This window comes from Danio aesculapii, chromosome 3, assembly GCF_903798145.1.
Source record: "Danio aesculapii chromosome 3, fDanAes4.1, whole genome shotgun sequence".
NCBI classification, from domain to species: domain Eukaryota; kingdom Metazoa; phylum Chordata; class Actinopteri; order Cypriniformes; family Danionidae; genus Danio; species Danio aesculapii.
In genome coordinates, this window is record NC_079437.1 from 15,194,539 (window position 1) to 15,221,580 (window position 27,042).

The 27,042-nt window shown below is 36.6% G+C and overlaps 2 protein-coding genes across 2 annotated transcripts in view; one reads left to right on the forward strand and one right to left on the reverse strand.

The window, feature by feature from the left end:
• Positions 1 to 551: 551 nt before the first annotated feature.
• On the forward strand, positions 552 to 13,936 carry zgc:55558 (GTPase KRas). The gene is made up of 5 exons (XM_056453234.1): positions 552 to 861; positions 3,179 to 3,290; positions 5,050 to 5,228; positions 7,388 to 7,547; positions 12,530 to 13,936. Exons 2-5 carry the CDS (start codon positions 3,180 to 3,182, stop codon positions 12,641 to 12,643), a joined length of 564 nt encoding a protein of 187 aa, XP_056309209.1. The 5' UTR covers positions 552 to 861; position 3,179; the 3' UTR covers positions 12,644 to 13,936.
• A 3,128-nt stretch (positions 13,937 to 17,064) lies between these two features.
• Positions 17,065 to 27,042, reverse strand: part of pold1 (polymerase (DNA directed), delta 1, catalytic subunit) — a 38,429-nt gene continuing 28,451 nt past the window's right edge. Inside the window, exons 20-27 of the mRNA XM_056453235.1 lie at positions 24,239 to 24,414; positions 23,905 to 24,057; positions 22,146 to 22,248; positions 21,937 to 22,069; positions 18,968 to 19,081; positions 18,701 to 18,753; positions 18,342 to 18,439; positions 17,065 to 17,287 (exon numbers count right to left, since the gene is read on the reverse strand). Coding sequence (XP_056309210.1) covers positions 17,200 to 17,287; positions 18,342 to 18,439; positions 18,701 to 18,753; positions 18,968 to 19,081; positions 21,937 to 22,069; positions 22,146 to 22,248; positions 23,905 to 24,057; positions 24,239 to 24,414 — 918 coding nt within the window. The 3' untranslated portion in view covers positions 17,065 to 17,199. The remainder of the gene's footprint in view (positions 17,288 to 18,341; positions 18,440 to 18,700; positions 18,754 to 18,967; positions 19,082 to 21,936; positions 22,070 to 22,145; positions 22,249 to 23,904; positions 24,058 to 24,238; positions 24,415 to 27,042) is intronic.

Here is a 27,042-nt window from a genome sequence, read left to right on the forward strand (position 1 = left end):
TTATACAGTAATACCACATAAACCAAAAAAAAAAAAAAACACACACACACACTAGTCACGTCGTAGTGACAAAACGTTAAGTTAAAAAAACTTTAAATACATTCTTCTCTACATAATGTTTAGCTTTTATTTCGACTTTGTTTTATATCAAACTACGACATTTAACTGACTACGTTAACCTTTTTACAGTTGACTAAATGATACATTATTTGTAGAATGCAACGAGGCATGATGTGTGAAAAGTAATAGTACTATATTTAATGAGACGTAAAGTAAAACGTTCAGCAATAACATTACCAGTGCAAACGTATCCAAAATCCGAGACCTTTGATCACTCGAATGTGCGTCTTTGGCCTTTAACGTGTTAAAACGATCTAATTGGCCCAGATTTTCCAAGGCGGGACATGATGGAGAAATTGGAAAAGGCATTGGGCAACGATTGGTCAATACTTACTTCCGTTTATTTGTCGCCCAATAGAATTAAAAGCCCGACGCGCCGGCTACACCTCATTGGTCATCTCCTCCGCTGACCCCACCTCCTTCCTCGCCCTCAGTGAATCTGGGAGAGTCTTAGCCGAGAGGAGCTAATGCCTCTACGGGCGGATTTATTAAGGTTATCGTGCGATTTTTAGGCGGAGTGAGGGAAACACAGTGAGCACACGAAGCTTTTTAATGTATTTTCACCGGTGAAGTTGAACCAGACGGAATAATTGCGGCCTGTCTTCGACTCTCGGGAGAGTTTAGTTTGTCTGTCGATCGTAATGTGGCTCATTGGCTAATCCTTTGGACTTCATTCAATACTAATTCATCCCGAAGCGCTTCGTTTGGACGATCCCAACTGATTTAACAGCTACACGCGAGGTAAAACACAGTGAAAAAAGACAATAAGCAACTTCTTACCTGTTGATAACTGTTAGAGTAACGCTAAAAAGCTGCGGTTGGTTCGCTTGTGCTACTTGCCGGCTAAGTAAACTCTTAAATGTGTAAACTTTGTTAAGTTGCAGTATTAAATATATATACTAAGATTTGTTGACATTAGGCTCCTGGTAATAAAAGTAAGTTAACCGCTATATTATGTAACATGTAGGCTCTTTTCCGGTTTTTACTGGTTTTAAAGTGTCAGTTCACACGAAACATGTATGTCATAATTTACCCACCCTCATGTTTATCCAAACCCAATTGACTTTCTTTTTTTCTATTTATTCGTTTAACATGTAAGATGGTGGTTTTTGTCAGCATGACAGCTTCGCTCATGTTTTACTGCATTTGTTTTTCATACAATAAAAGTGAAGAGGGATGGGCGATATGACAAAAATCAAATACCATGATATCGCGATATTTATCACGGTATGGTGCTATTTATGTACATTCGATCAATTAATAGTTTATGTACATTGACCACATGTAAAGAGCTTTCTTTTTCTTGTAAAATATTTAATCAGAAATGTACTCATTCATATGTGATCATATTCCTCTTAATTTATTACTTCATATAACATAAAAATAAAAAAAAGCTAATAGCTAAAAATGCAAAATGTAAAGATTGTACTTTAAAGTTTGCTACGTTCTCACATCTTTCTTTCGTGCGAACTGACATTTTAAAACCAGTAAAAACCTGAAAAGAACCTACATGTTACATAATATAGCAATTAACTTACTTTTATTACCAGGCGCGTTGTCAACAAATCTTTGTCTATATATATTTGATACTGCAACCGAACATAGGGCCCTATCATACACCTGGCGCAACAGGAATTTTCTCTATTTGCGCCACGTTGTTTAAATAGCATATCCATTTGAACCACTTTGTGGACTCATGGTCTAGAAAAGAGATGTGTTGAGGCGCGTTGTTGGCGTGTTGCTATTTTGAGGAACTAAAATAGACTGTGCAATAGACCAGCTGAAGACGGGTCTAAAGCCCAGCGCAGAGCGCGTTATTTGTGCCTCGCTTATACATTGCTTAATACACAGGATGTACAGCAATACGGAAACATCTTTACATATGAAAAAATTTTTACTTTCTATATAAATATAAAAACCACTGCCTTCATCTCGGAGGGCTTCAGTTTATTTACGACAACTTGCTTTTGTATAATGTTATTATTATGAGTATTATTAATTATATGCATATTCATATTTGTTTTATTAAAAATGAGCTTAGATTTGTTCACCTGTCAGGTTTTGGACCACATGGGGCAGAGCATGTGTGTTTGGATATAACTTCATTGGACCACACTTCATTATTATTGTTCATTTATTTGTTTGCTGGAAATTAGAACTTAATTTAGAAATAGTTCTGAAACAAATCTTTGTGCTTAACAAACGAAATAAAAAATGTAGGCTAATGGATGTCTTCAGTGGAGTGCGTACAACACTGTTTCCTTATCCACAAAAGAGAGAAAGTAAAAGTATAGGCAGAATGGAGGAAGCTCGTTCTTTATCCTCGCGCTGCAGATGGTCTGTTTAACTGTTTTCTCGCTAGTAAAGCGTTCAGTTTTTTCACTTCCAAAGTCCGTCAATAGGAAATGCGCCTTGGTGCGACACAACTGACTCTTAAAGGGAATAGGAGATGAGACTCTGATTGGCTTATGCTCAAAACACGTCCATAAGTCATTAAAAGAATAAGCACAACCCGGTTAGACCATAAACCGTGGGCGCAGAGAGTATTTTTCCGTCCTTAAAATAGCAAAAGTGGATTCGGACATGCCCTCAATGCTTTTGCGCCATACGCTTTAGATTTTGTGCCTAGATTGTTAAAATAGAGCCCATAAAGTTTACACAATTAAGAGATTACTTAGCCGGCAAGTTCAACATAAAAATAAAAAAAACTGTCGCTAAATAAAATGTAAACTTTGTACTTTAAAGTTTGCTACTTTCTTACATCTTTCCATCTGCATTCCTGTAATGGCATGTAATATAAGTTGTGAAAAATTATTAATGTAAACAATGTATTTTGTGGCACCACAAAATAAATGATAGAGCATAATATGAAACGATAGACCTTTAATTTTGTCCATAAGATATTGTCATATATCAGAGCTATTAGTTAAAGGTAGTTAGCTAGTAATTCTAAGGGTTTTTGTATTCGTTTACCCCCGTTTTTGATCTTGATTCTAGTCAGACTGCTGTTTTCTGTTTTTATTCTTCTCATTATTCAACTTCTTTCTTTTTCCCTCAGAATGACAGAATACAAGCTGGTAGTTGTCGGTGCGGGTGGTGTTGGGAAAAGTGCTCTGACCATCCAGCTCATTCAGAATCACTTCGTAGACGAGTATGATCCTACTATTGAGGTAATATAAAGCTTTTTAAGATTTTTTTTAACTTTTACATGAAATGTCTTAAATGGTTTTATTTTATGTATTATATGTGTATATTATATGTATGTTATATATATTTTCTTATTTAATTAATTATTTATTGCTGCTGTTGTCTTTTTATTGTTATAAACCTTTTTGTATAATAAAAAAGTTATATTTCTAAAATGCTTGTACTCTGTATTTGTTTTTGCCATGACATAACCAGACAAGCTGATATGGCAATAAACTCTCTCACTCTCTTTCTTTTTTACATGAATTTTTGTTTGAGCATTTTATTGATAGTTTTCAAATGTGTCACACCATTAAGGGAATGTCCCCCCGGCAGGAAAAACATTACTATCTCCCGCTGACCGCCAAGTCATGGGTCTTAGTGATTTCACTTTTTTTAGCCAAAAAATATAGCGTTACTAACTGATGTAAGACACTCTTGGGCCTTGCTTCTGCAGAATTCCTATAGAGCAGGGGTGCCCAAACTTGGTCCTAGAGGGCCAGTGTCCTGCAAAGTTCCAACCCGATCGGACACACCTGGCCTAGCTAATTAAGGCTTTCAAGCATACAAGTTTGTATGCTTTTTATTGGATCTCTTCTAATTTGCAGGTTAAGTGCAATTAAAGTATAATGCTGCAGTCACACGAGTTTGAGCATACGAAATTTAGTTGTATGGCACTGCGAAAAGGGGCGGGATTAAACGAAATAATTAGACATTTAAAATAAGCAAGCAGTTGTTCCATATTTAAAATTTCTGTCCAGAGAGGTCATGTTTTGATCTGCGTTTGGTCTCACACAGTAAAGTGACGCGATTTCGCAGGTCAGAGTTCACCAAGCTTGAACTTTGCAGCACAGTGAACTGCGAAACTTTTCGCACAAACTTGTGTTTCTGGTCTGACGCATTCGTGTGCATATGACTGGAAGTCTATGGGGAGAAAAGTCCAGGGTGACCAAAGCTTAAATTGAAATGCAAAGTCAACTTATAAATAGCAGAAATGATTAGATTTCCCCTACCAGCAGATATGAATCTAGCAAAAATAAAAGAAACAGGGACATGAGGGTTTTAAATAACTGAAAAACAGCTGCGGGTGCAAAATATGGATCGTAATTGCACACAATTGACTGTTTTATGCTGCATTCCTTTGGAGATCCTACTGTAGCTGCAATTGTTTTTTTTTTGTTTTTTGTCCATCAGCCTTCGCACAGATCATGTAACTGAAAACTAGGCCCACACGGAATCTGCGCATGCTGAAGTCCGCAGATTTTTGGCCCATCATTAAGTCTATTTATTTACTTGTGTAAATGTGTGTACATTTGTATTCAGTTTTTTATTTTTTTTTATTAATTTCAGTAATATTATTGACTAATTTGAAAATATTAATTTGATTTATTTACAATACAGTTTGTAAAGTAATTTTTTCTGTCTTTTAGTAGATATATAATATGAGAGACTTGCTTTGTTTACCAAATAAGTGGATCTAATTGGATTTGCATTGTAAACATTGAATAAAAAGGTGTTATTTTTTTATTTCATATAATACGTTTTTAGTTGTGATACTCCCAAAATCATTCTGGATAAATCTTCAAATGTTTTTTTTTTTTTTGTTTTGTTTTCAAAATTCTGAGCAGAAATGGCAAAATATGTCCGCAGATTCTGTCTGGCCCTACTGAAAACTATTATTGCATAAACTCTGTGTGATCATTAAGCTTGTTTTTTGTTATTATATTTTTTTTCCACATGCAGGATTCATACAGAAAGCAGGTTGTGATTGATGGAGAGACATGTTTGCTGGATATCCTGGACACTGCAGGTCAGGAAGAGTACAGTGCCATGAGAGACCAGTATATGAGGACAGGAGAGGGATTCCTCTGTGTATTTGCCATCAACAATGCCAAGTCCTTTGAGGACGTACATCTTTACAGGTACCCAATGAAAAATACAGACAAACATCTATCTGTAAAGCTAATTCATCATCAGTTAGCATCAAAAACATTTCTCAGCATTTCTTTTTTTGGAACAATATTTTGAGGAACGATAAGGTGCTTTCACACCTAGACTTTTGTTTCGGAATCTGGCACATTTCCCCAGTTAGCGTGGTTCGTTTGGCATATGTGAATCCAGCAATTGCACTCGGATCTGCGCCAAAACAATTGGTCCGAGATCGCCTGAATGAGGTGGTCTCGGCTCGATTGAAACCAACTCTGGAGCAGATCGATTGTAGTGAGAAAGCGATACGATCCAAACCAGGCTATATCACAGTGATTATGGGTATGTAATAGGCATATATGCGGCTATATAAGGAGAGAATTAGGAGTAGGGCGGGATGTCATCATTCCCACCGGTAAATGTGTGTTTCATGTCATATACGAAAATGAAAGCATGTTAACTATTAATGAGAGCTGTTTATACATATAATTTGACCAAACTGCAGTCTTGGTTTCTGTTATTTCTCTCTATAACGTAAAGCCAATAATGCATAAGCCAACTGCTATGTATGAGGAAGTCTTACCTCTGATTTATATTTGGTGATGTCTGGGTGTCACTATTCAAAACTAAAGCTTTTCGCTTATAATGTCTTATTGATCACTGCCATGACTTAAAATAAGGACGCATGACTGCTGAGCCGGACTTTGAAAAATAAAGCGTGGAACTCTGACCAATGTGAGGATAGTTTACTTGTTTTACTTGTTAGAAACTTTGCCATGTGAAAGCCAACCGCACCAAGAACAAAGTGCAACATTCTAACAATCCCTGTTTCTGAACAAAACAATCAATCTACAGGTGTGAAAGCCCTAAGTCATGAATTAGCTTTAGTTTCCATCAATTACCATTGTATAAACCAAAAATTAATGATTATTTAAATATTTTTGGTCCATACAATGGTAATTGATGGAAACTAAAGCTAATTGGTTACTAATGTTTTCATAATCAAATTAATTAAATATTTTTATACTCCTTAAAAAAATGAGTTTTTCATATTGAGCAGACTATACTTTAAATATTCTTACAGTTGATGTCAGAATAATTAGCCCCCCTGAATAATTAGCCCCCGTTTGTTTTTTTTTCTGCAGTTTCTTTGTCGCGGAGAGAAGATTTTTCAGCACATTTCTAAACATAATGGTTTTAATAACTCATTTCTAATAACTGATTTATTTTATCTTCGCCATGATGACAGTAAATAATATTTGACTAGATATTTTTCAAGACACTTCTATACAGCTTAAAGTGACATTTAAAGGCTTAACTAGGTTAATTAGGTTAACTAGGCAGGTTAGGGTAATTAGGCAAGTTATTGTATAATGATGGTTTGTTCTGTAGACTATCGAAAAAAATATAGCTTAAAGAGGCTAATAATTTTGACCTTAAAATGGTTTTTAAAAAAATTCAAACTTCTTTTATTCTAGCCAAAATAAAACAAATAAGACTTTCTCCAGAAGAAAAAAATATTATCAGACAAACTGTGAAAATGTTCTTGCTCTGTTAAACATCATTTGGGAAATATTTTAAAAAGAAAAAAAATTCAAAGGAGGGCTAATAATTCTGATTTCAATAGTATATTAAGTTTCCTTAAATTTTAGGTTGTTTTCTTAAAGCGATAGATCACCCCAAAAAAGCTGATTTTCTTTCACTCAACTGGTTCTAAACTTTTAATAATTTCTTTCATCTTTTGAAGAATGTTGGAAAAAGCAGCTATTGATATCCAAAATAGGAACAAAACATAATTAACGGCATTTTCACAACATTCTTCTGTATATCTTCCTTTGTTTAACAAAGAAAGAAAGAAACTAAAACAGTTTTTGAAATTTCATTTAAAGCACAGTTTTTGGGTCTGTGTTGTCGTCTTCCTGAAAACATAAATTGTGATCAAATGGCAAGTTGCTACTTGCTACACTAATCTTGTGCTACAAATGACAGGTCAGAGATGTCTATTCAGCATGATGACATCACTTAACATGCTAGCTTCCTTTTTATCTCACTTGAAGTTGACGAATCAGGAAACCAAGGTTGCGTTAGCGTAGCAGAATTTCACAAAGCAGTCTGGGTAAAAAATGAACCACGGTGTGCTTTTGCTTCTGTGCAGGGAGCAAATAAACCGTGTCAAAGACAGCGACAATGTCCCGATGGTGTTGGTGGGGAACAAAAGTGACCTGACTTCTCGTACTGTAGACACACGTCAAGCCCAAGAACTGGCCAGAAGTTACGGGGTCCCGTTTGTTGAGACATCAGCCAAGACGCGTCAGGTGGGTGCAGAATGCTGACATAAATATATTTGTATAACAAAAACTACAATTACTCTGCTTCTCTGAATTGATTTATATAGGACAGTTGAATTAATATGCAGTATTTAAGGAAAGTGCATTTCTAAAATAAATGTGTGCAAATGACTTAAAAACGAAAAGTAATCCCTTTTTCACCAAAGAAGTAATTTAGTTACAGTAACTAGATTCTTTCTAAATAATTGCACCCAACAATGGTTGTCAGGAACAAAATCTTACCAAAAGTATGCATTAGTGTGCACATAAAATGATTACATTAAATTTATTTTTATTTATGTTTTATTCCGCTGTTCAGCGTATGATGTTTTGAAACTCAAACTCGCATTGTATGTAAATGGCATACATTTCATTTGGCTCAGCGTTATATTTTTATTGTGGCGGGTGGAGCTGTGCATCTGTGAAGTTGCTCTTCACTAGCTCGGCCTTCAGTTGTGCCATTTGCATTATATTATCTGAATAAACAACTTTTAATAAATTCAGAATAAAACAGAAACTCAGAATAAACAGCATTTATACTGAACTGAATCCGTTTTAATTGAACTAGAACTACACCAGCATTCTACCCTACCCTCCCACCAGTCTGACTTGCTTGAATGTTCCACTATTTTAATAATTGTGGCTTTTTGTTCTCTATTCTTGTTAAGCTGCTTTGACACTGTACATTATCAAAAAATGCTATAGAAGTAAATATGAATTTAATTCCTCCTCAGTATTAAAGGGATCAACCAAAAAAAAAAAAATGAAAATGCACCTGCTTTTGATATATATATATTTTTTATTTATTTAATTTTTTTAATTTTATTTTCACTCCCTCAAGCAGTTCCAAACATTTATGAGTTTATTTTTCCTTTCTATTGAGCACAAATGAGGAAAATTTGAACAATGTTGGATACTGGTAACCATTGACCTGCATAATATCCGTTTTTTTCTACTAGGGAAGTCAATGGTTACCAATTTCTACCATTCTTTAAAATGTTTTGCATTCAACAGATTAAGGAAAAGCTTAAGTGTGAGTAAATAGTCATTGTTGTGTAAACTAGGGTTGTACAATTTACCGGTGCTTCGGTACTTTGGATTTTTACTTGATAAGACTGAACAAAATACAATAGATGAGAAAAAAGAAAAACACTAACAGTAAACACTAAGAATTTTTTTTTACTTTGTATTTGTTTGATAAAAATCTCTTCTTGTAGAAATAATATCGGTACAAATAATAGGGTTTCGATAATAAGGGAATTATAAATTTAAATTTAATTAAATAGTATTTGTGACGATTTGCTTTATTTCGTAGATTTCGTAGCGTTATGAATTAATACAGTATCGAGATACTACATTGTATCGTGATACTTCAGCTGGTATAGTGTCGTGGCCTAAATTTATGGTATCGTGACAACCCTAGTGTATCGCTTATGCCGAGTTTAGACTGCATGCTTTTAGCCTCGATTTTTGACTCGCCGACAGGTTGAGAAATCGCAGACAAATGCCTGAAATCACAGGTAAATGGGTGCTCGTTCAAGCGAGTAACAAATCACACGGTATGAACTATCAAAGACGCCATCTGAGAGAATCAGATATTTGGCATGCTAAATATCTGGAGCTGTCTGCGATTCAAATCATGCTGTGTGAAATGAGTTTTGACTGAAAATAACATCGGCGATCACCTACAGCCAATGAGAGAGCAGCTTCCAGAAGTTAAAAGCGCTCCATTACAGTTTATTTGGACACAAGAAATGGAGGAAAAACTGGTGGAAATTTGTCAGGAGTACCTGTGTCTGGTTGACATGTCATGTGAGCAATACCACAACCAAGTCAAAAAAGAAAAAGGTTGAGGTGAAATTGCTAATTCCCTTCAAAGCCAGGTGAGCAAATATGTACATTTTCTATCCCATTAAAGGCTTCTTTCGCATCATGTAGTTAATAACAAAACATTTACTACGCATTTTTGGTTGTGAGACGTAGTTTGGATAAAGCTGTCGGCGATTCTTCCTATTGTAAAGTCATGCAGTGTGAAACTCCCTGTCGCCAATCCATCTTGCAGTGTAAACAAAGCAGCAACAAAATGGTAGCCCAGATAGTCATGCAGTATGAAAACATCTGTGACACGATTACTTTGAAGATCATGCAGTCTGAACTCTGCATTAAGCACCCTGATCTTAATGCAATCTGTTAGGTCGTGATCATTCATAGACAACAATAGGCATCAGGACTTAAATCTTGTCTTATATAGTTTGTTATAGTAGAAGACAGCAGATGCCTCACCTGGGATGCTTCAAGTCAAACTAGCATGTTCAATACTTCCTTTGTTCTTTAATAGAAGGTTACGTTAGATCTGTGACACAATAGAAACACACACACACTCTTCTGTACACAGCTTGCAAACATAGGGAAATAATCGAGATGATGCTGTTCAGTAGAATTATGTAATGGAGGAAAGATTTGCACAGCTGTGGCAGCAATACTTCAGGATGTTTTGTTACGGGGGGGTTTTTTCTGGAAGTCAGTTGCTAGTTCAACCTGGTCCGTGACATCACACACACCTTATTAATGACGTTAAGCAATTATTGATCAGGAAGCAATGTGTAGTTGTGAGTCAATACAAAATCTGACAGTGAAAAAGTCTGGTTACATTAGAAACAAATTGAAAAGCAGAGCCATGGAATGTAATAACTCAATCTGTGTGAATCTATGGATGTTCCTTTGATTGACATTTAAGAAAAGAATACATGGTCAAAAAAAATAACACTAATCCAAGTATTTCACTTTAAGATCTTAAATGTTATACCATCAACAAAACCCAGCCCTCCAGAAACATCTCAGCAAACCTGAAAGCACACAATGATTGTGATGACAGGAGGACAAGTGTTTGTTGTTTTTCCTGGAAGGGTGAAAAAGTGTGAAAGTCCAAGTTAGTAATTATATAGCATATACAATAAACCTTTTAACCCAAAACTTCTTGTGATTTCTTCTCAGACTGACTAATGCCGAGTTCAGACTTTGCGATTATTTTTTTATTATTATTTTTTTTAATAATATATAAAGTAGTCGCGTCACAGATGTTTTCACACTGCATGACTATCTGGGGTAGCGTTTTGTCGCTGCTTTGTTTGCATTGCAAGATGGATCGGCGACAGGGGGGTTCACACTGCATGACTTTAAAATAGGAAATATTGCCGACAACTTATGTCTCGGTCTGAAAACTACGTCTCACAACCAAACACGCGCGAAAAGTGACACAGAAACAATGTGTGGTAACATAGCATATCATTTGTTATTAACTACATAATGAGAAAGAAGCCTTTCATGGGGTAGAAAATGTACATATTTGCTCACCTGGCTTTGAAGGGAATTAACAATTTCTCCTCAACTTTGACTTTTTCGGCCCGGATGTGGTATTGCTCAGATGACACATTAAACAGACATCGCGCTCCTTCCAAATTTACACTAGTTTTTCCTCCATTTCTTGGGTCCAAATAGACTGAAAATAAGCGTTTTTAACTTCTCCCCCAAACTCCCTCCCGCTGGCCTTCAGGTACATGCTAGTGGATGCTGCTCTCTCATTGGCTGTAGGTGATCGTTGATGTTATTTTCAATCAGAACACATTTCACACGGCATGATATGAATTGCTGACTGCTCCAGATGTTTAGCATGCCAAATATCTCATGGACCTCAACTACTCATCGGCGATTCTTTCAGGTAGCATCTTTGATATTTCATACTGTCATACTGTGTGATCGTTACTCGCATGAACGAGCACCTGTGCTTTCAGGCATTTGTCAGCGAGTCAAAATCTGGGCTAAAATCATGCAGTCTGAACTCGGCATAAAGAGAATTAGTGTGATGATAAAGAGTTACATAATTTTCACCACTAGAGGATGCATATTCACAACAAACAAAGGCAGAGTTTAATGGTTTGGCTGAGTGTGGAATCTAGGGTTTTGTGGTCTTCTTTAATTCACTAAAGTACTTAAAAGATATCTTTGAAGTGAACCTAGCATTACTCTGCTTTATACTACAAACACAGCTTCCTGTCACTCACAGGATGTTTTTTTCTCTCATGTGCATTTTTCGTTTTTTAGTAGGTAGATGCGAATTATTATGCGCTTTCGCAGCAGTTTTTTTTTGCTGCCATCATTCGCCTACTATTTATGCGTTAACATTAACTTTGTATGTAATTTAAAGTCCACATTTGGTTTGAGCCCGCAGTAAGGCTGAAAGCTGTCAATAAAACGAGAGTGTACAAGCAATTGATGATGTGAGCAAAGTGTGATGTTGCAAAAATGCAGCAGAGCTTTTATTATGTCATTGTCTGTCTGTTTTATCAGACAAAATACAATTTAAACTTTTGTTATAATGCAGTCTAATAAAACACAACATATTTAAAAGTGTTTTGGTTGTTTCCTTCTTTACTATAAAACCAAATCAGAAATAGTAGGCCTGTGATGTCACGGCCTGTACCACAATTTAAAATTGGCTATTCCTCTGAATTTGAACTTTTGTTGGAACATTTGGGATCTATACTGTACATCAGCAATATATAGAACACTGTTCTAGTGTTTTTTTGGATGTATTGGAACATTTAATAATAACAAACACTGACCAAAGTGCGTTACAAACCAAAATGACGCATACAATCTAATATAATACATACAAGTTTGATGATGAAACATTTTTTGGTGGTTTGTTTTTGCAACAGTGGCATTTTGAGTGCTCCAAATTAATAATCTTTGAACATAATTATCATTCAATTTCTCTGGAAATGACTTTATTTGTTTTATATATATATTTTTAATGTTGTTTGTACCACATCTGGTTTGTTGTACACATTGTTGTATGCATAAAAGGGATCTTTTAGTAATTTGCATGAATGGGGACTAATTTTTTTCCATTTCTAATAAATCATTATATAAATGCTTACTCAATCCATCTTGTCACTTCCTGTCCACAGGGAGTGGAGGAGGCGTTTTATTCTCTCGTGAGGGAGATCCGAAGATACAAGGAGACCAACCGCAGCAATAAGAAGAGCAAAAAGCACACACAGAGACGTTGCACTCTTTTATAGCGATACACGCATACAGCCTCACACTGCACCCCCTGTGATTAGCAATGCACTCAAGGCCTCTCACACACACATACATACACACACACTACTGTAGCATCACACACACATTTCATTTTCTTACCGCTCCCTCAGATTTTACACCCCCAGCCTTTGAGGAATAGGAACCTGATGTATGTGTTTGTATGTCTGTGCACATGAGACCTCGACGAGAACTGTGGAATTGTTCTGTAGAAGACATTTTGATGACATATTATCAAAAGTTGGCTTGATGAATAAGTCAAGTGAACTTGCCACTGCTTTTCAGTTTTGTGCTGCCGTTGGTCAGGTTTACCGTCGTACTTTAGAACCACAAGAGACTGACCTTTATAACAAATTAACATGGCGGTGAAGGGATGTTCTTCAAATCGGTAATGGGTAACTGTTTTTTAAGTAAGTGTTGTTTCATCTCCTTGACCCTGTGAGCCAATCTAAACATTTCTGTGGATTTGTTAGCAATGGTTTGGAATGAGGTAGCTAGCAGGTGACCTGTGGGAAAGCACATTCAGAACCACTAACAATGTTTCCAACTCATGAATTGTGGGAGTTATCCAGCGAAGATTTTCAATACTTGCACAACTTAATGTCACTATAAAAAGGGGGCTACTGTAGGTTTCGCCCTCTTCCCTTTGAGACTGTTGTGCTAATTTTACATTTCATACAGTTGTCATGAATACATGATTTACTTTTCAAGTTTTTATTAATTGTCATTGTACTCTACTTAACTGAAATTCACATAAATCAAGGCTCACTTTTTATTTGTACTGACAGTATTCCTTGGTGAAGTCCTCTATTTTTGTAATTGCTAATACTGGACTGTTTGGGTATTGTATTGGACCGGAACGTTTCGTGTATTATAATTAACCGTAAAATGCCATTGGTTCCCACCTGTGATGAGGCTCGGTTTGGTGAGGGGGTTTCTCTAAATCATAGGTCTCAAACTCAATTCATGGAGGGCCGCAGCTCTGCACTGTTTTGCTCCAACCCTGATCAAATATAGCTGATCCAACTAATCGAGGTGTTCAAAAGAGTCATGAGCACCATTAGCTGTGTTCGATCAGGGTTGGAGCTAAACTGTGCAGAGCTGCGGCCTGCGAGCTGAGTTTGAGACCTATGCTCCAAATGTTGTAGATTGACAGGAGAGACTGTAATAGTTTTGGATAAACAATGTGACCAAAACTTGTGATCGATGCATTCCCTTTGCCACATTGATAAATGTAGTTATATGTTTTGTGAATAAATAGACTTTTGGCTAAATGATTGTCATTTTTTTTTTCTACTTCAATATTCTAATCGCAGTATTTCCATACACGAAAACATGTGCTCTCAGAAATATGTTTTTAATCAAAAATAGCATTATTTATACACTGTAAACCACAACAGTCAACTTTATCAAATGAAGAGTGTAGTTAACACAAAATTGACTGAAAGTTACTCATTTGAAAAGAGTTTTGAACTCAGTGTTGAAGGTAATGAGTTGAATACCTCATTACTTCAACTTCAGTGAATTTTCACAAACTATTTTCGAGAGGAGCTTGTGATATGATCGCCTACAGCTGGTCCTTATCACTAATCATTAGCTAGCCTTACGGATCATTCCAAAATTACTATAAATATCCTGCCTAAACTTCATTATGATCGGGTGACACGGCTTAGTGGCTGGCTTAATGGTTCAAATTTTAATTGAGCCAGTCGGCACTCTCTGCACGGAGTTTGCATGTTCGCGAGGGTTTTCCTCGGGTACTCCAGTTTCCTCCGACAGTTTAAAAACATGTACATAAGAGCATTGTAATAACAGTTACAAGCACTTATCGCATACATACTATATCGATTCTTATAGAACCACCATGTTAACCAAAGTACACACTGTAAAACCCAAAAAGTTAAGGTAACTCAAATCATTTAAGTTCAAAAACTAATCCTAATGAGTACTGTGAACTTAATCCATTTGAGTAAAAGCAATTTGAGCACAGTAAAACCCAATAAATGAAGAGAACTCAAACCAACTGAGTACTGTAAAACCCAATAAGTTAAGACAACTCAATCCATTTGAGGAAACCAATTGCAACAAACCATTTGAGTTAAAAAAAAAAAAAAAAAAAAAAAAAAACTAATCTACGAGTACTGTGAACTTACTCTAATTTAAGAGTTACACTTACATAATGCTCGACTATAATAGCAGGTTTGGCAAGCTGTCCCGGGAGAGTACCCCGAGCACGGAGATCGATGAGCCCAAGGTTCCCACCTGGTTAATGAGCATTAGGAGGAATACGAGATCAGGTATTTCTCGAGAGCCCCCTCAGTTTGTTGGAAACTGGTAAACACTGCTTGTAAAAATATATGTTGGGCATATCAATGTAATGGTTGAAACCAAATTGTGTGTGAACGCAGTATGTGGGGGCATCAGAAGTCTCACAACGACGCTTATAAAGCTTTAAACATGAATTCCTTTCTTCTTCAGAAAGAAAATCGCTACAGGAGACATTTATTTACCTCCTAGAGCTGCGTGAGGCACTTTTAATATGCATGGACGCACTTTATTAAACTTATTTTGGACCGTTGAAAAGGTACTTCTGCCTGTCACCATTGTAGAGCTTGATCCTAAACTGTCTTGAGAGCAAATAAATCATGGGCTTATTTTCAACCGGACACATACTACTACACCCTAAAACTATGTACTTTTTTGCGAAGGAAAAATATATACTATTGTGTAACAAGAGTATGCAAGCTTTGGGAAATAATGTAACTACTTCCTCATTAACAGACCGTTATGTTGCTTAGTTATGGTGAGGCCTGTCAGCCATTCACATATCATCCACATTTCTTTCATATTTAATTACCTACCTTATTGAAGCAGCAGCAGCAGGATAATCTCCCATTCACGAGTCTTTCATGCAGAGAAATCTCCTCAGGTCTTTGGGTAATTCTGCATTCAGACGTTAATATCCAAACACGTCTTTATATAAGTTCAGTATTGTTGTTGCAGATTAAATATTACACAGACAACACGACTGAAATATTTTCCAGTGGGCTAGATATTAATGAGCAGTCATAGAAGCATCTTTACCGAAGCCTCTCTAGTTGACGGTTGGTCTCGCGTGTCCGCCATGTTTGTAGTTACACTTTTCACCCGCGTTTGTGGTTCTAACAAAGAGTATATAATCTAAGCTCTTTGGTTCTAATCCAATTCACGTCCAACGCGCAATGTACTATGAGCAAAATCAGTGATTAGAGTAGCTGTGTCTCATTTCAGAGGCAAACGGGAATCTTTCGAAGTCCACCCAGCGTTTTGAATTGAGCCGACCTAGCCTACCGAGGACAGATCATCACCAGGCAACCGTAACAGCTGCTGTTAATAAGCGCTGATAAAATTTCTAATGACGTTTTTTCAAAGTGATTTTAAAACTTATTTTAAGCACTCTGAAGGCAAAACAAGGTATACAGAAGCTGGAAATATATTTCTTCTGATTCATACATGTACACATAAACGTGTACACTGTCTATAAAATCAGTTTTTAGTAAGACATGTCATACTCTTTGTTTTTTGACATGTTTTTAGATATCCAAGTAAAATAAACTTAATTCATACATTTAAACCAGTTTTCCTTTAAAATCGTCCTGCCGTTATCAGTGCGAGGCCTCGAAGGATCCACTGTTGTGTCCTTTATTATCTGCGAGGAGGATGCATTTTAAGGCTGCGTTTGAAGGAGAACCTTGACACGAGAGCCTTTGTATTTTTTTTTATTTAAATGAGACCGCCTTAGTCGCGCCGCAATGACACAGCTCACTTCGAATGCATCCTTCGGAAGATCCAGCATCTAAATCGTGACACAGCTATTATGTACGGTTTTACGTTTACATTTTTTTTTACTGGAAATAGTAAACCATCCGGGAACCTTTGGCATACTCTTTTCAACATATATGATTTGGGACATACGAATTCTATTTTCAAATACTGTTTAGGATGGATAGAATGCAAATTGGGACACAGCATTTAAATCAGTTAAAGATAGATTTCATTAAACAATCAAAAAAAAAAACCTTGAGGCTCCACACTAACCTACTTCTATTTGCTTTTACACGTCTATATCCAGAATACTGTAACACATACATCCTATCCAGAAGCCTATGGTCAGTAAATGAACATCACACCTCATGGTACCATCCCAAAAATCATTTTCCAGAACTTTTTCTTTCACTGTTCCTCACTGGTGGAATAATCCCACACCACTGCATTGGGAAAATGTTGTATTACCAGGACTACTTGTGTTTATTTGTGTCTTCATGATGCATAACATACATGTTTTCCTCATTTGTAAATTGCTTTTGGATTAAATCATATTCTAAAGGAGTAAACAGAAATCACAAGCAAAAAATGACAGCCATTTTACAAAAATGCACTTATTTATTCAGCCACTACAAAATGAAGATTCTTTACAATCTGGAGTTTGACAGACTCCATCTTTGAGGTAAGAAGACGTTGAGAAATGAATGTTGAGAAGGAAAATAATTGTCATCGATCACCAGCCGAAACGAGAGACGAGCTTCTCCTGATCGTCTAAATCTTTCTGCACCTTCTTCCTCATGTAGAAGATGGGGCAATCTCGACTGAAAAGCAGAGATTTTAATCAAAACATTTTATATCCTTCTAAATATACAGTAAATTAAGCAAATTCGGAAGACAATAACATTGCAATATTTTGATTTTCTGTAATATTGCACTGCATTGCGATATGAATGCAATTTTACCAGGTGACTTATACAGCTCTATTTGGAAATAATAGCTGTAGTCTGATTGAAAGGATTTATTAGGGGGAGTGTATGGTGGCTGAGAGAGCTCAAACGCATTGCGAGTTAAGAAAACACATGTAATTAAAAAAAAAGTACTAATAAAATGAGAAAACATCATCAGTTTGACAACAAACACACCAAATTCTCACAACATGCAAATACAGAAACATGTTGCAAATAGTGGCAACCGCAACATGTTGGGGGTGCTTAAAAAGTGACGAACCTCACTGCTTCCTGTTTAGGGTGAACGGTTTTGTCAAAGATCTGAGGTTATTTATTTTTTTGTCATTTTAATGTAAGAATTTGTGATTTTGTGTTAACAAAATAATTAAGTTTTCTAAATGTATTAGCATTTTTCTATTTGCATGTCTGCTTAACACTTTTGAACTGTAGGGGAGTTTGCTTGCATTAAACATTAGAAATAAACTATATGGATGAATACAACAGAGCAAAGATCCAAATATAAATAAACATTGTTTCATGTTTTTTTAGGACAGTCTAACAGTATTCAGATATAGAAATTGAATAATCAAATTTAAAATACCATATAATACTCATTGTACAAATAAACAATTAATCTTAAACTAAAAACGTTACAATTACGTGTACCTGAATGCTTTTTTAATGCTTTTAAACTTACTTAAAACAGTCATATGCCTTAAAAAAAGGCATACAAATGATAAACTTACACTTTTTTCTGGTATAACTTTTGACAAGACTACAGAATATGCAATGAATTGTGGCTCCTGGTCAACTATAATCACGAGTCGACTGTAGCAGATTTGCACACTGCAATAGCATCAATGCAGAAATTATATATTGTCCAGCCCTACATTAAATATTCAATATATGCATGAATGTGTATAAATACCTGGTGCAAAGCACATCTTCATGAAGTGAACCCTGACAGCGCTGACACTGAGTCCACAGGCGAGAGAATTTCTCCTCTAGTGTTGACAGATGAGCAATCTAAAAGAAACACATCAACAACTATCAGCAAAAAAACAATTACACAACATTTGTGCATTTAAGAATAATAATAAAAAATGGATTTATAGCGCCCTTAAAAGTAGCATCTCAAAGTGCTTTGCTTACATATACATGTAATATGAGGGGAAAAGATACATACAAGGATACATGCATAAAAATTAAAGCCAAGATAATAAAATGAAAGAAAATTGTGAAAAATAAATAAATAAAAATATAAAAATAAAAATCAACAAAACAAACCTCCTTCTGATAGAGCTCGGATTCTCTCTTTTTGCAGAAGTCGCATACAGCCACTGTGGAGAACAAAACAAATCAAATAAATGACAATCACGTGGTACTACAGAGCAGTGATTTCCCAACCCTGTTCCTGAAGGCACACCAACAGTACACATTTTACAAAACCTGAAATGAATGGGTCAGATAAGGGAGACATCCAAAATCTATTTTAAAAATACATCGCTATAGAGTACTCCAGATCTCCTCAACAAACAAGCACTAGATACACACCATCAGTTTTGAGCACAGCTCTGCAGCCGATGCAAGTGCTTCGTTTCTGAGCGAAAGCCATGAGACCACCGACTCGGGAGGTCAAGACTGTCTTACAGCGGGTGTGATCTCCCTCTGAAAAATCAAAAAGGCAAAAACAGGTTAGAGTTTGCAATAGGGATCCATGATAATGGGGGGGGGTGAATGCAATTACGGTATTGAATTTTTCTTTGATATGTTGAGATTTTCCTGTGCCTTGAGCAATACATGCTGTATATACAGATTAATGAAAGCATGTAAAGTAATGTGTCTGCTACTTTTGAATGTTTTGTGTTATTAGTTAAGTAAATTAACTTAACTAAGGGAGGGGAGAGGTGTCCAACCTACAGCATCTATACACTGGGGTACCTCAGGGCTCTGTGCTTGGACCACTTCTCTTCTCTATCTACACGGCATCTTTAGGAACAGTCATCCAGAAACATGGTTTTTCCTACCACTGCTATGCTGATGACACCCAGCTATACCTCTCTTTCCACCCTGATGATCCCTCGGTTCCAGCTCGCATTTCAGCCTGCCTGTCAGACATTTCACTCTGGATGAAAGATCATCATCTCCAGCTTAACCTCATGAAAACGGAAATGCTTGAAGTTTCTGCCAACCCGACTCTTCACCATAACTTTTCAATCCAGATGGATGGAGCAACCATCACTGCATCCAAAATGGTAAAAAGCCTTGGAGTTACGATTGATGACCAACTGAACTTCTCTGACCACATTTCTAGAACTGCCCGATCTTGCAGATTCGCACTCTACAACATTAGAAAGGTCCGACCCTTCCTATCTGAACATACAGCTCAACTCATTGTTCAAGCTCTTGTCCTCTCCAAACTGAACTATTGCAACTCTCTGCTAGCCGGGCTACCAGCTAGTTCTATCAAACCTCTTCAGCTGCTTCAGAACGCAGCAGCACGAGTGGTCTTTGATGAACCCAAAAGAGCACATGTCACTCCGCTACTCACCCGTTTGCACTGGCTTCCAGTTGCTGCCCGCATCAAATTCAAAGCTCTGATGTTTGCTTACAAAGTGACCTCTAGCTGTGCTCCTTCGTATCTGCTCTCGCTTCTGCAGATATATGTGCCCTCCAGAAACTTGCGTTCTGTGAATGAACGTCGCCTCGTTGTTCCATCCCAAAGAGGGAAGAAATCACTTTCCCGAACTCTCACATTCAATCTGCCCAGTTGGTGGAATGAACTCCCTAACTACATCAGAATAGCAGAGTCACTTGCTGTCTTCAAGAAACGACTAAAAACGCAACTGTTTAGTCTCCACTTTTCCTCCTAATCTGCAATTGCCTCTCTGGCTATACCACTAACTGAGCCCTCTTTCTCTCTCTCTCTAAAAAAAAAAAAAAAAAAAAAAAAAAAAAAAAAAAAAAAAAAAATTCTACTAATGTTTTGCTTCTTAGACTTTTACACGCCTGAAACTTGTCTATAGCGCTTGTTCACTGCTGCTCTTATAGTTGTGTAAATTGCTTCCTTGTCCTCATTTGTAAGTCGCTTTGGATAAAAGCGTCTGCTAAATGACTAAATGTAAAAATGTAAATTCACTGTCCATTGAGATAAAGACTGCAATAAAGTATAAGAGTACTAACATGAATTAAGTTATATTAAAGCAAAAACAGATTTTAAACCTTTAAAATGTTTAACAACAAAATGATCAGTAAGATGATAAAACATCCCCAAAATCACAATAAATCTTTGAGCTTTATACATTGAATAAATAGCTTCACGTGGCCTTAACAAATGTGTAAATCATTTCCTTAAACAGAAAAAAATGGTATAATATTACAAAACGTAGTCGCTTCTACAGTAGACAGTGGCTGCATCTCCTCAACAATAAAAGAAATAACCATTTTTTAAGTTTAGTCGAATTAGTGGTTTTACCTGGAGAATGTGAACTGAAGTCAATCATAGCTGAAGATGGGGTGCAGGAGAAGTGCTTTGCATCCAGTTTTGTTTAGTTTGTTTTCGATGTCGTGTTTCTTGCAGTTGTCAAGAGTTTTACTTACACATAATCTGCACTTAACGACAATCCAATTCTTTTCTTTGATGAATTCAAAATAACAAGAATCCCTAGCAAAAGTTCTCCGACCTGCCATTGTTTCTGGTTCTGGCTGTCTGTAGTGATGACGGGAGATTCGCGAATGAATCGTTTGTTTCAACTGGATCTTCTAAGTGAACCGGTCGAACCAGTTCATTAGATTGAATTGAGTTGTCGTGAAATGGTTTGCGTCTTCAGTAAGTACTAACATACTGGATACCCCCTCTGACTCGAAATAAACCAATGTGCTGAGTTATTCAGTTACTAGAACAGTACACAGACTCATCTGCTTTAAAAAAAAGAGACCTGATGACTGTCTGATCCCTCGCAGCACGCTCTTACAGTAAGTGTGTCTTTCAACCAGACTAAGGTCATTTTTATTCTGCAATATATTTTATAAAAGCCAATTGAGCAAGGTAAAAAGTAAATCGCGTTACATTTTGAAAAAACTAACTCAAATAATATTACTTATTTTTAAAAACAATGCGTTATATAGCTTGTTACTTTGGATAAGTAATATTATAACTAATGCGCGTTACTTATAACGCGTTACCCAACAAAGCTAAAATTTCTGAATGGTTTAAATTCGCTTGAAATACTTAGTCACAACCTTAAAAACACATGCAAACAATAAACTTTCGGTCTATTATGGTTACACTTAGCAATCACTCCACACAGAAGAGAGAATTTTGTTTTGCCTGTGTATGCTTTTTGACTAGTAGCCTTTTTATAAAATCACCAAGGACCATGATTTCAGCTAAAAACCTTCTTTTATTTTTGCCTAAAGAGAATAAAGCCAGCTTAACTTTTAAATATAGTAATTAAACTAGGAACAAATTATTGTTGTTGTTGTTTTTTGAGTGAACATTCCCTTTAACAGACGATACTCACTTAGTAACACACTCTCAGCTTTGCTCTCCCCCAGAATGGGCTCAAAGATGCGCAGTAATGGTTTGGAGAGCTGCTGCTCCAGGTAGTACTGCGTGTCTATAGGGATGTTGTTCTCCAGCACATAGATGGGGTCCTGAAACGCATAACACAAAATTAACTACAACTCAGAAAAATCTGCATCAATTAAATAGGCAACAATCAAAACTGACCTCTGATTTCATATATGCCGCGACTCCCTTTGCTGCTTTAATGATGACATAAGGCACTCGATCTCCGAGGTTTGGAGCGCTACCGGCGTCCCGCTTACGCATCCTAAACACACATTATTATATGCGCAAGAATTATTTATTTATCCTCTTAAGGCCCAAGGTGTTTTTTTACATGCATTTTTTATTTCTCTTCACTATTTGGGCTTATTAGAACCTAATTAGAATGAAAACCTAGGTATCATCTTTTGATACGATGTACTTTAAGAGAAAAATGATGTCCATATACGTGAACTCATGGTCTGAATTTACATAAAATACTTTTTCCTGAAAGTTTTTTGAAGCATATTTAACATAGATATTTTTATTTGAACTTGCTTTGACTATCAGAGAGTAAAAAAAAATTTTTTGCCCATTTTGGACAGTTAAACAGTGTTTGGGACATTTCATATGCTGCAAAACAGTTGCAGGATGACACTATGTTTGTAACAAAATATAAAACATTAAAAGTATTTTAAATAGCCACTTAAGAGCTAAAATGTGCTGTACACATATGTGGACACTCAAGCCCTAGGAGGTAAGTTATGTTTTAATGCCATATCAGCAGCACTGACTATATTCATAGCAAAACCTATACTAAATATACAATATACACTCACCGGCCACTTTATTAGGTACACCTGTCAAATTGCTCGTTAACACAAAATCCCAATCAGTCAATCACATGGCAGCAACTCAATGCATTTAGGCATGTAAACATGGTCAAGACGATCTGCTGCAGTTCAAACCAAGCATCAGAATGGGGAAGAAAGGTGATTTTGAACGTGGCATGGTTGTTGGTGCAAGACGGGCTGGTCTGAGCATTTCAGAAACTGCTGATCTACTGGGATTTTCACGCACAAACATCTCTTGGGTTTACAGAGAACGGTCAGAAAAAGAGAAAATATCCAGTGAGCGGCAGTTCTGTGGGCGCAAATGCCAAAGGTCAGAGGAGAATGACCAGACTGGTTCTAGCTGATAGAAAGGCAACAGTAACTCAAATGACCACTCGTTACAACAAGCAGAAAACCACACCAGGTGCCACATCTGTCAGCTAAGAACAGGAAACTGAGGCTACAATTCGCACAGGCTCGCCAAAATTGGACTAAAGAAGATTGGAAAAACATTGCCTGGTCTGATGAGTCTCGATTTCTGCTCCGACATTCGCATGGTAGGGTCAGAATTTGGCATCAACAACATGAAAGCATGGATCCGTCCTGCATTGTATCACAGGTTCAGGCTGCTGGTGATGGTGTGGGGGATATTTTCTTGGCACACTTTGGGCCTATTTGCTACTTCTAGCAGGATAACGCTCCATGTCATAAAGCGCAAATCATCTCAGACTGGTTTCTTGAACATGATAACGAGTTCACTGTACTCAAATGGCCTCCACAGTCATCAGATCTCAATCCAATTGAGCACTTTGGGATGTGGTGGAATGGGAGATTCGCATGCAACTGTGTAATGCTATCATGTCAACATGGACCAAAATCTCTGAGGAATATTTCCAGTATCTTGTTGAATCTATGTCATGAAGGATTAAGGCAGTTCTGAAGGTAAAAGGGGGTCTAACCGGGTACAAGTACCTAATAAAGTGACCAGTGAGTGTACAACATGCAATCATATCGGTTTCTTAAAAAAACATTCATTATACAATAAACATACAAACAAAATCACTCATTTTTAGCTCACAAGAAAAAGACACACACACACACACACACACCTCTCTGCTAGTTCGACGTGGGCCTGTTTTCCTGCATACTCTTGTGCTGTGCGCGTGAGCTCTTTAGTAATGACCAGCTGACTGATGTCAATGCGGTTACACAGAAGGTCTGAGATTACCTCTTTAGCATGAGTTACTGCTCCGTCAGGGTCTCTGGAAGCACAAAACACACCATTCAGCATGCTGGAACAATATGTAAAAGATGTCACTAGAAAAGCCTTTTTATTGGTCTTGTAGAGTCATGTTTTCACGGTTACGCATGTAAGTTTGTGCGTCACTACTGTTGCGCATCTGAGCGTGTGGGTTTTTTTTCGGAGTGTGCCAATGTCTGTACCTGTCAATGAGGATGTTTTGGAGGCATGTGTTGATGAGGTTGGCCACTAGAGGGCAGTTGTCTCGCCTCACGGTCTCTATTCCTTTGCAGTCCATCTTATCATGATGTTCAGCACTGGAGGAGAAATACAGCCCGGCGTACCGCTTTTTATTGATTAACAGATACGGGTAATACACCTGGAAAGAAGACAGAGTGGGGTTTAAAATAAATACTACACTTTACAGCAAGTAGAGTTGCGCAAGTTAAAAAAAGTGATTAACTATCAATTACATCATTCAAGTTGTATTTAAGTTACTTTTTTTAAATGACTGTGTCTGAAAAGTGAATTAATTACTAAATAAGTAATTTAATGACTTAAAACTCTTTAAAAAAACTGTGTTTAAATTTGAGCTTGATTAAGAAGTGTAACACAAAAAAAACATTCTTTACTTTAAGGCATCCTTGTTACATGTTTCATGTACGTACTTTAGTAATTACCATTAATTATACATAATAACATGTGCCTAATCCTAACCATATAGCAAGAAGTAGTAGTTAATTAATTTTTCTCAGTAGTTAAATGAATAGATACCTAATAGATACCAAATATTTTAAAGAATTTCTGAGAGATTTTCTGTTCTGCAGATTAAACAGATTAATTAAAGTCTTCTGACGAGAAGATATGATGAGCAGATTCAATTTAAGCTCTTATTCACAAACATAAATTGATCTGAAAACATTGCATGTAGGAATGAATCTGATTTGTTTTCACGCATAAAGCAAGCGTGATTGATTTACCATGGGCAAATCTGATTACTCAAGAAAGAAAAGAATGTTATGAAAGTGGGTTTATGGCCGTTCCCACTGTCAAAAGGGTACCTAGCACAACAAAAGGGTACCAAAAGGCGGACTAAGACGCGCAACTGAACGCTATTGGTTTACAGAGATGCGTCACTCGCTCATGCAAAAAGCCAGGAGAATGAAAACAAAGGAACCACCATTTTTTAAAAACACAGCCGTACATTACACCATAATAATAAATACATATAAAAACAAGCAGTGTTGGGCAAGCTACTTGAAAAATGTAGTGAGCTAAGCTATTAGCTACACTACTTAAAATGTAGCTTAATTACACTAAAAGCTACACCCTGGGAAATGTAGCAAGCTAAGCTAAAAGCTACTTTGCAAAAGAGGCTTAGCTTCATTTCAGCTATTTTTGCAATTTTCTTTTTTAAATCAAAGCAACTTAAATTATCATTCACATCTTAGTGATCACTAAAACTGTTAATGAATCATATGAGGCAGTTCATTTATTTACTGTAAATAATATTGTACCAAACATAAACAAATTATAGTATATAACAGCAAAAACAAAGCATCCAATAAAACCAGGTGTTACGCATTTAAAATACTATAGCAATGTATAGTAAAGGGAAATATTTAGGAATAAGCATTAAATTACACTAACTTACATATTGTAGTATCATTAATAACTATCATGAAATAATAGTAATAACCGTAGTATACTTTAGCCTTTACTACAGTAAACTATATATATTTATAACTCCTCTCCCTCAGTCATCTTTTCATCAAGCAAGTTTGTCATGTCAGCCCAATGATTGATTTGCAACGTCACCGACCAGAGCGAGAGGTGGCAGTAACGCACCAAAAAGTTTGTTGTCAACCATCGTAAAACAGGAAGAAGAAATCGTCATTCTCGCCATCATATGGATTTACTTTCATCGGCTAGACACCGTCCTCACAGCTCAGTGAATGTTGGTGCTGTTACTTATTGATCTGCGACTGGTAAATGTAGCTTGTGTGGATGCTACTGCGCTACTTGACAAAAAAAAATAGCTTCGCTACTGAAAAGCTGTTGGATTTAAAAAGTAGCGACCGACTGAGAAATGTAGTTCAGGCTAGTGCCCATCACTGATAACAAGCAATGGTCGACCCGAGCCGAGCGTTTTCACTCGCGTGCGTTCGGCAAGTGTCTATATTTGAAATAACAAACTTCTTGAGCTGATGAGAATAACGTGGGCATGATTACTGAAGAGCTGCTGAAATCTGATCCTTTCAGAAACAGAAAAACACGAGTTAAGCGTAAAAAAACAAAAGAGAAGCCAGAACCTAAAACATAAACTAACTGCAACGTTTAACTATTATCATCTCCTTTTGGACTATTATGAGCTTGGAATGACAAATTTACATGTGCTGGTGAAGATTAAAGATACAGATGACAAGTTTGCTCTGACTGGGCTATATGTTGCATGTTGTTTTTGAAGCCAAATAAGAACTAAATGTATGCTGTGTGTAGTTTTTCTGTAATTGATAACATATCGGAGAGTGTAAGGGTCTAAATGTGTTCATGTATGTTGTAGTTATTTATTTTTATGTAATTAGACGTTACAGTAGGCTATTTCGCACTTTACTTTGACATTTCCCCGAGCAAGAATGACGTGGACTGAAACTTTCTGTCAGACACCACACCCACCAAAAGAATACCAGTGGTACGCTTTTGGCAGTGGAAACGCAAGCCTGATAAAGGTGACCAGTACCGACCCATACCGTACCGTATTGTACTGTACCACTCAGTGGAAACAGGCCATTAATGACAGGACTTTTCCCATTTGGTCCATTATTCGTTTTTTTTTTTTCATGTAAAGTCATAAATACAGCTGTTAAAGTCTGAGTGAACAAGACGTTGCTGAGACTTTTATTTCACTATGTTGATGTACTTCCAACTGAAACAGAATATTGAGTAGGGGGCGGGGCTTTCTTATTATGCATCATTCCCATCATTTCTCATAGCAAACTAACAGTAA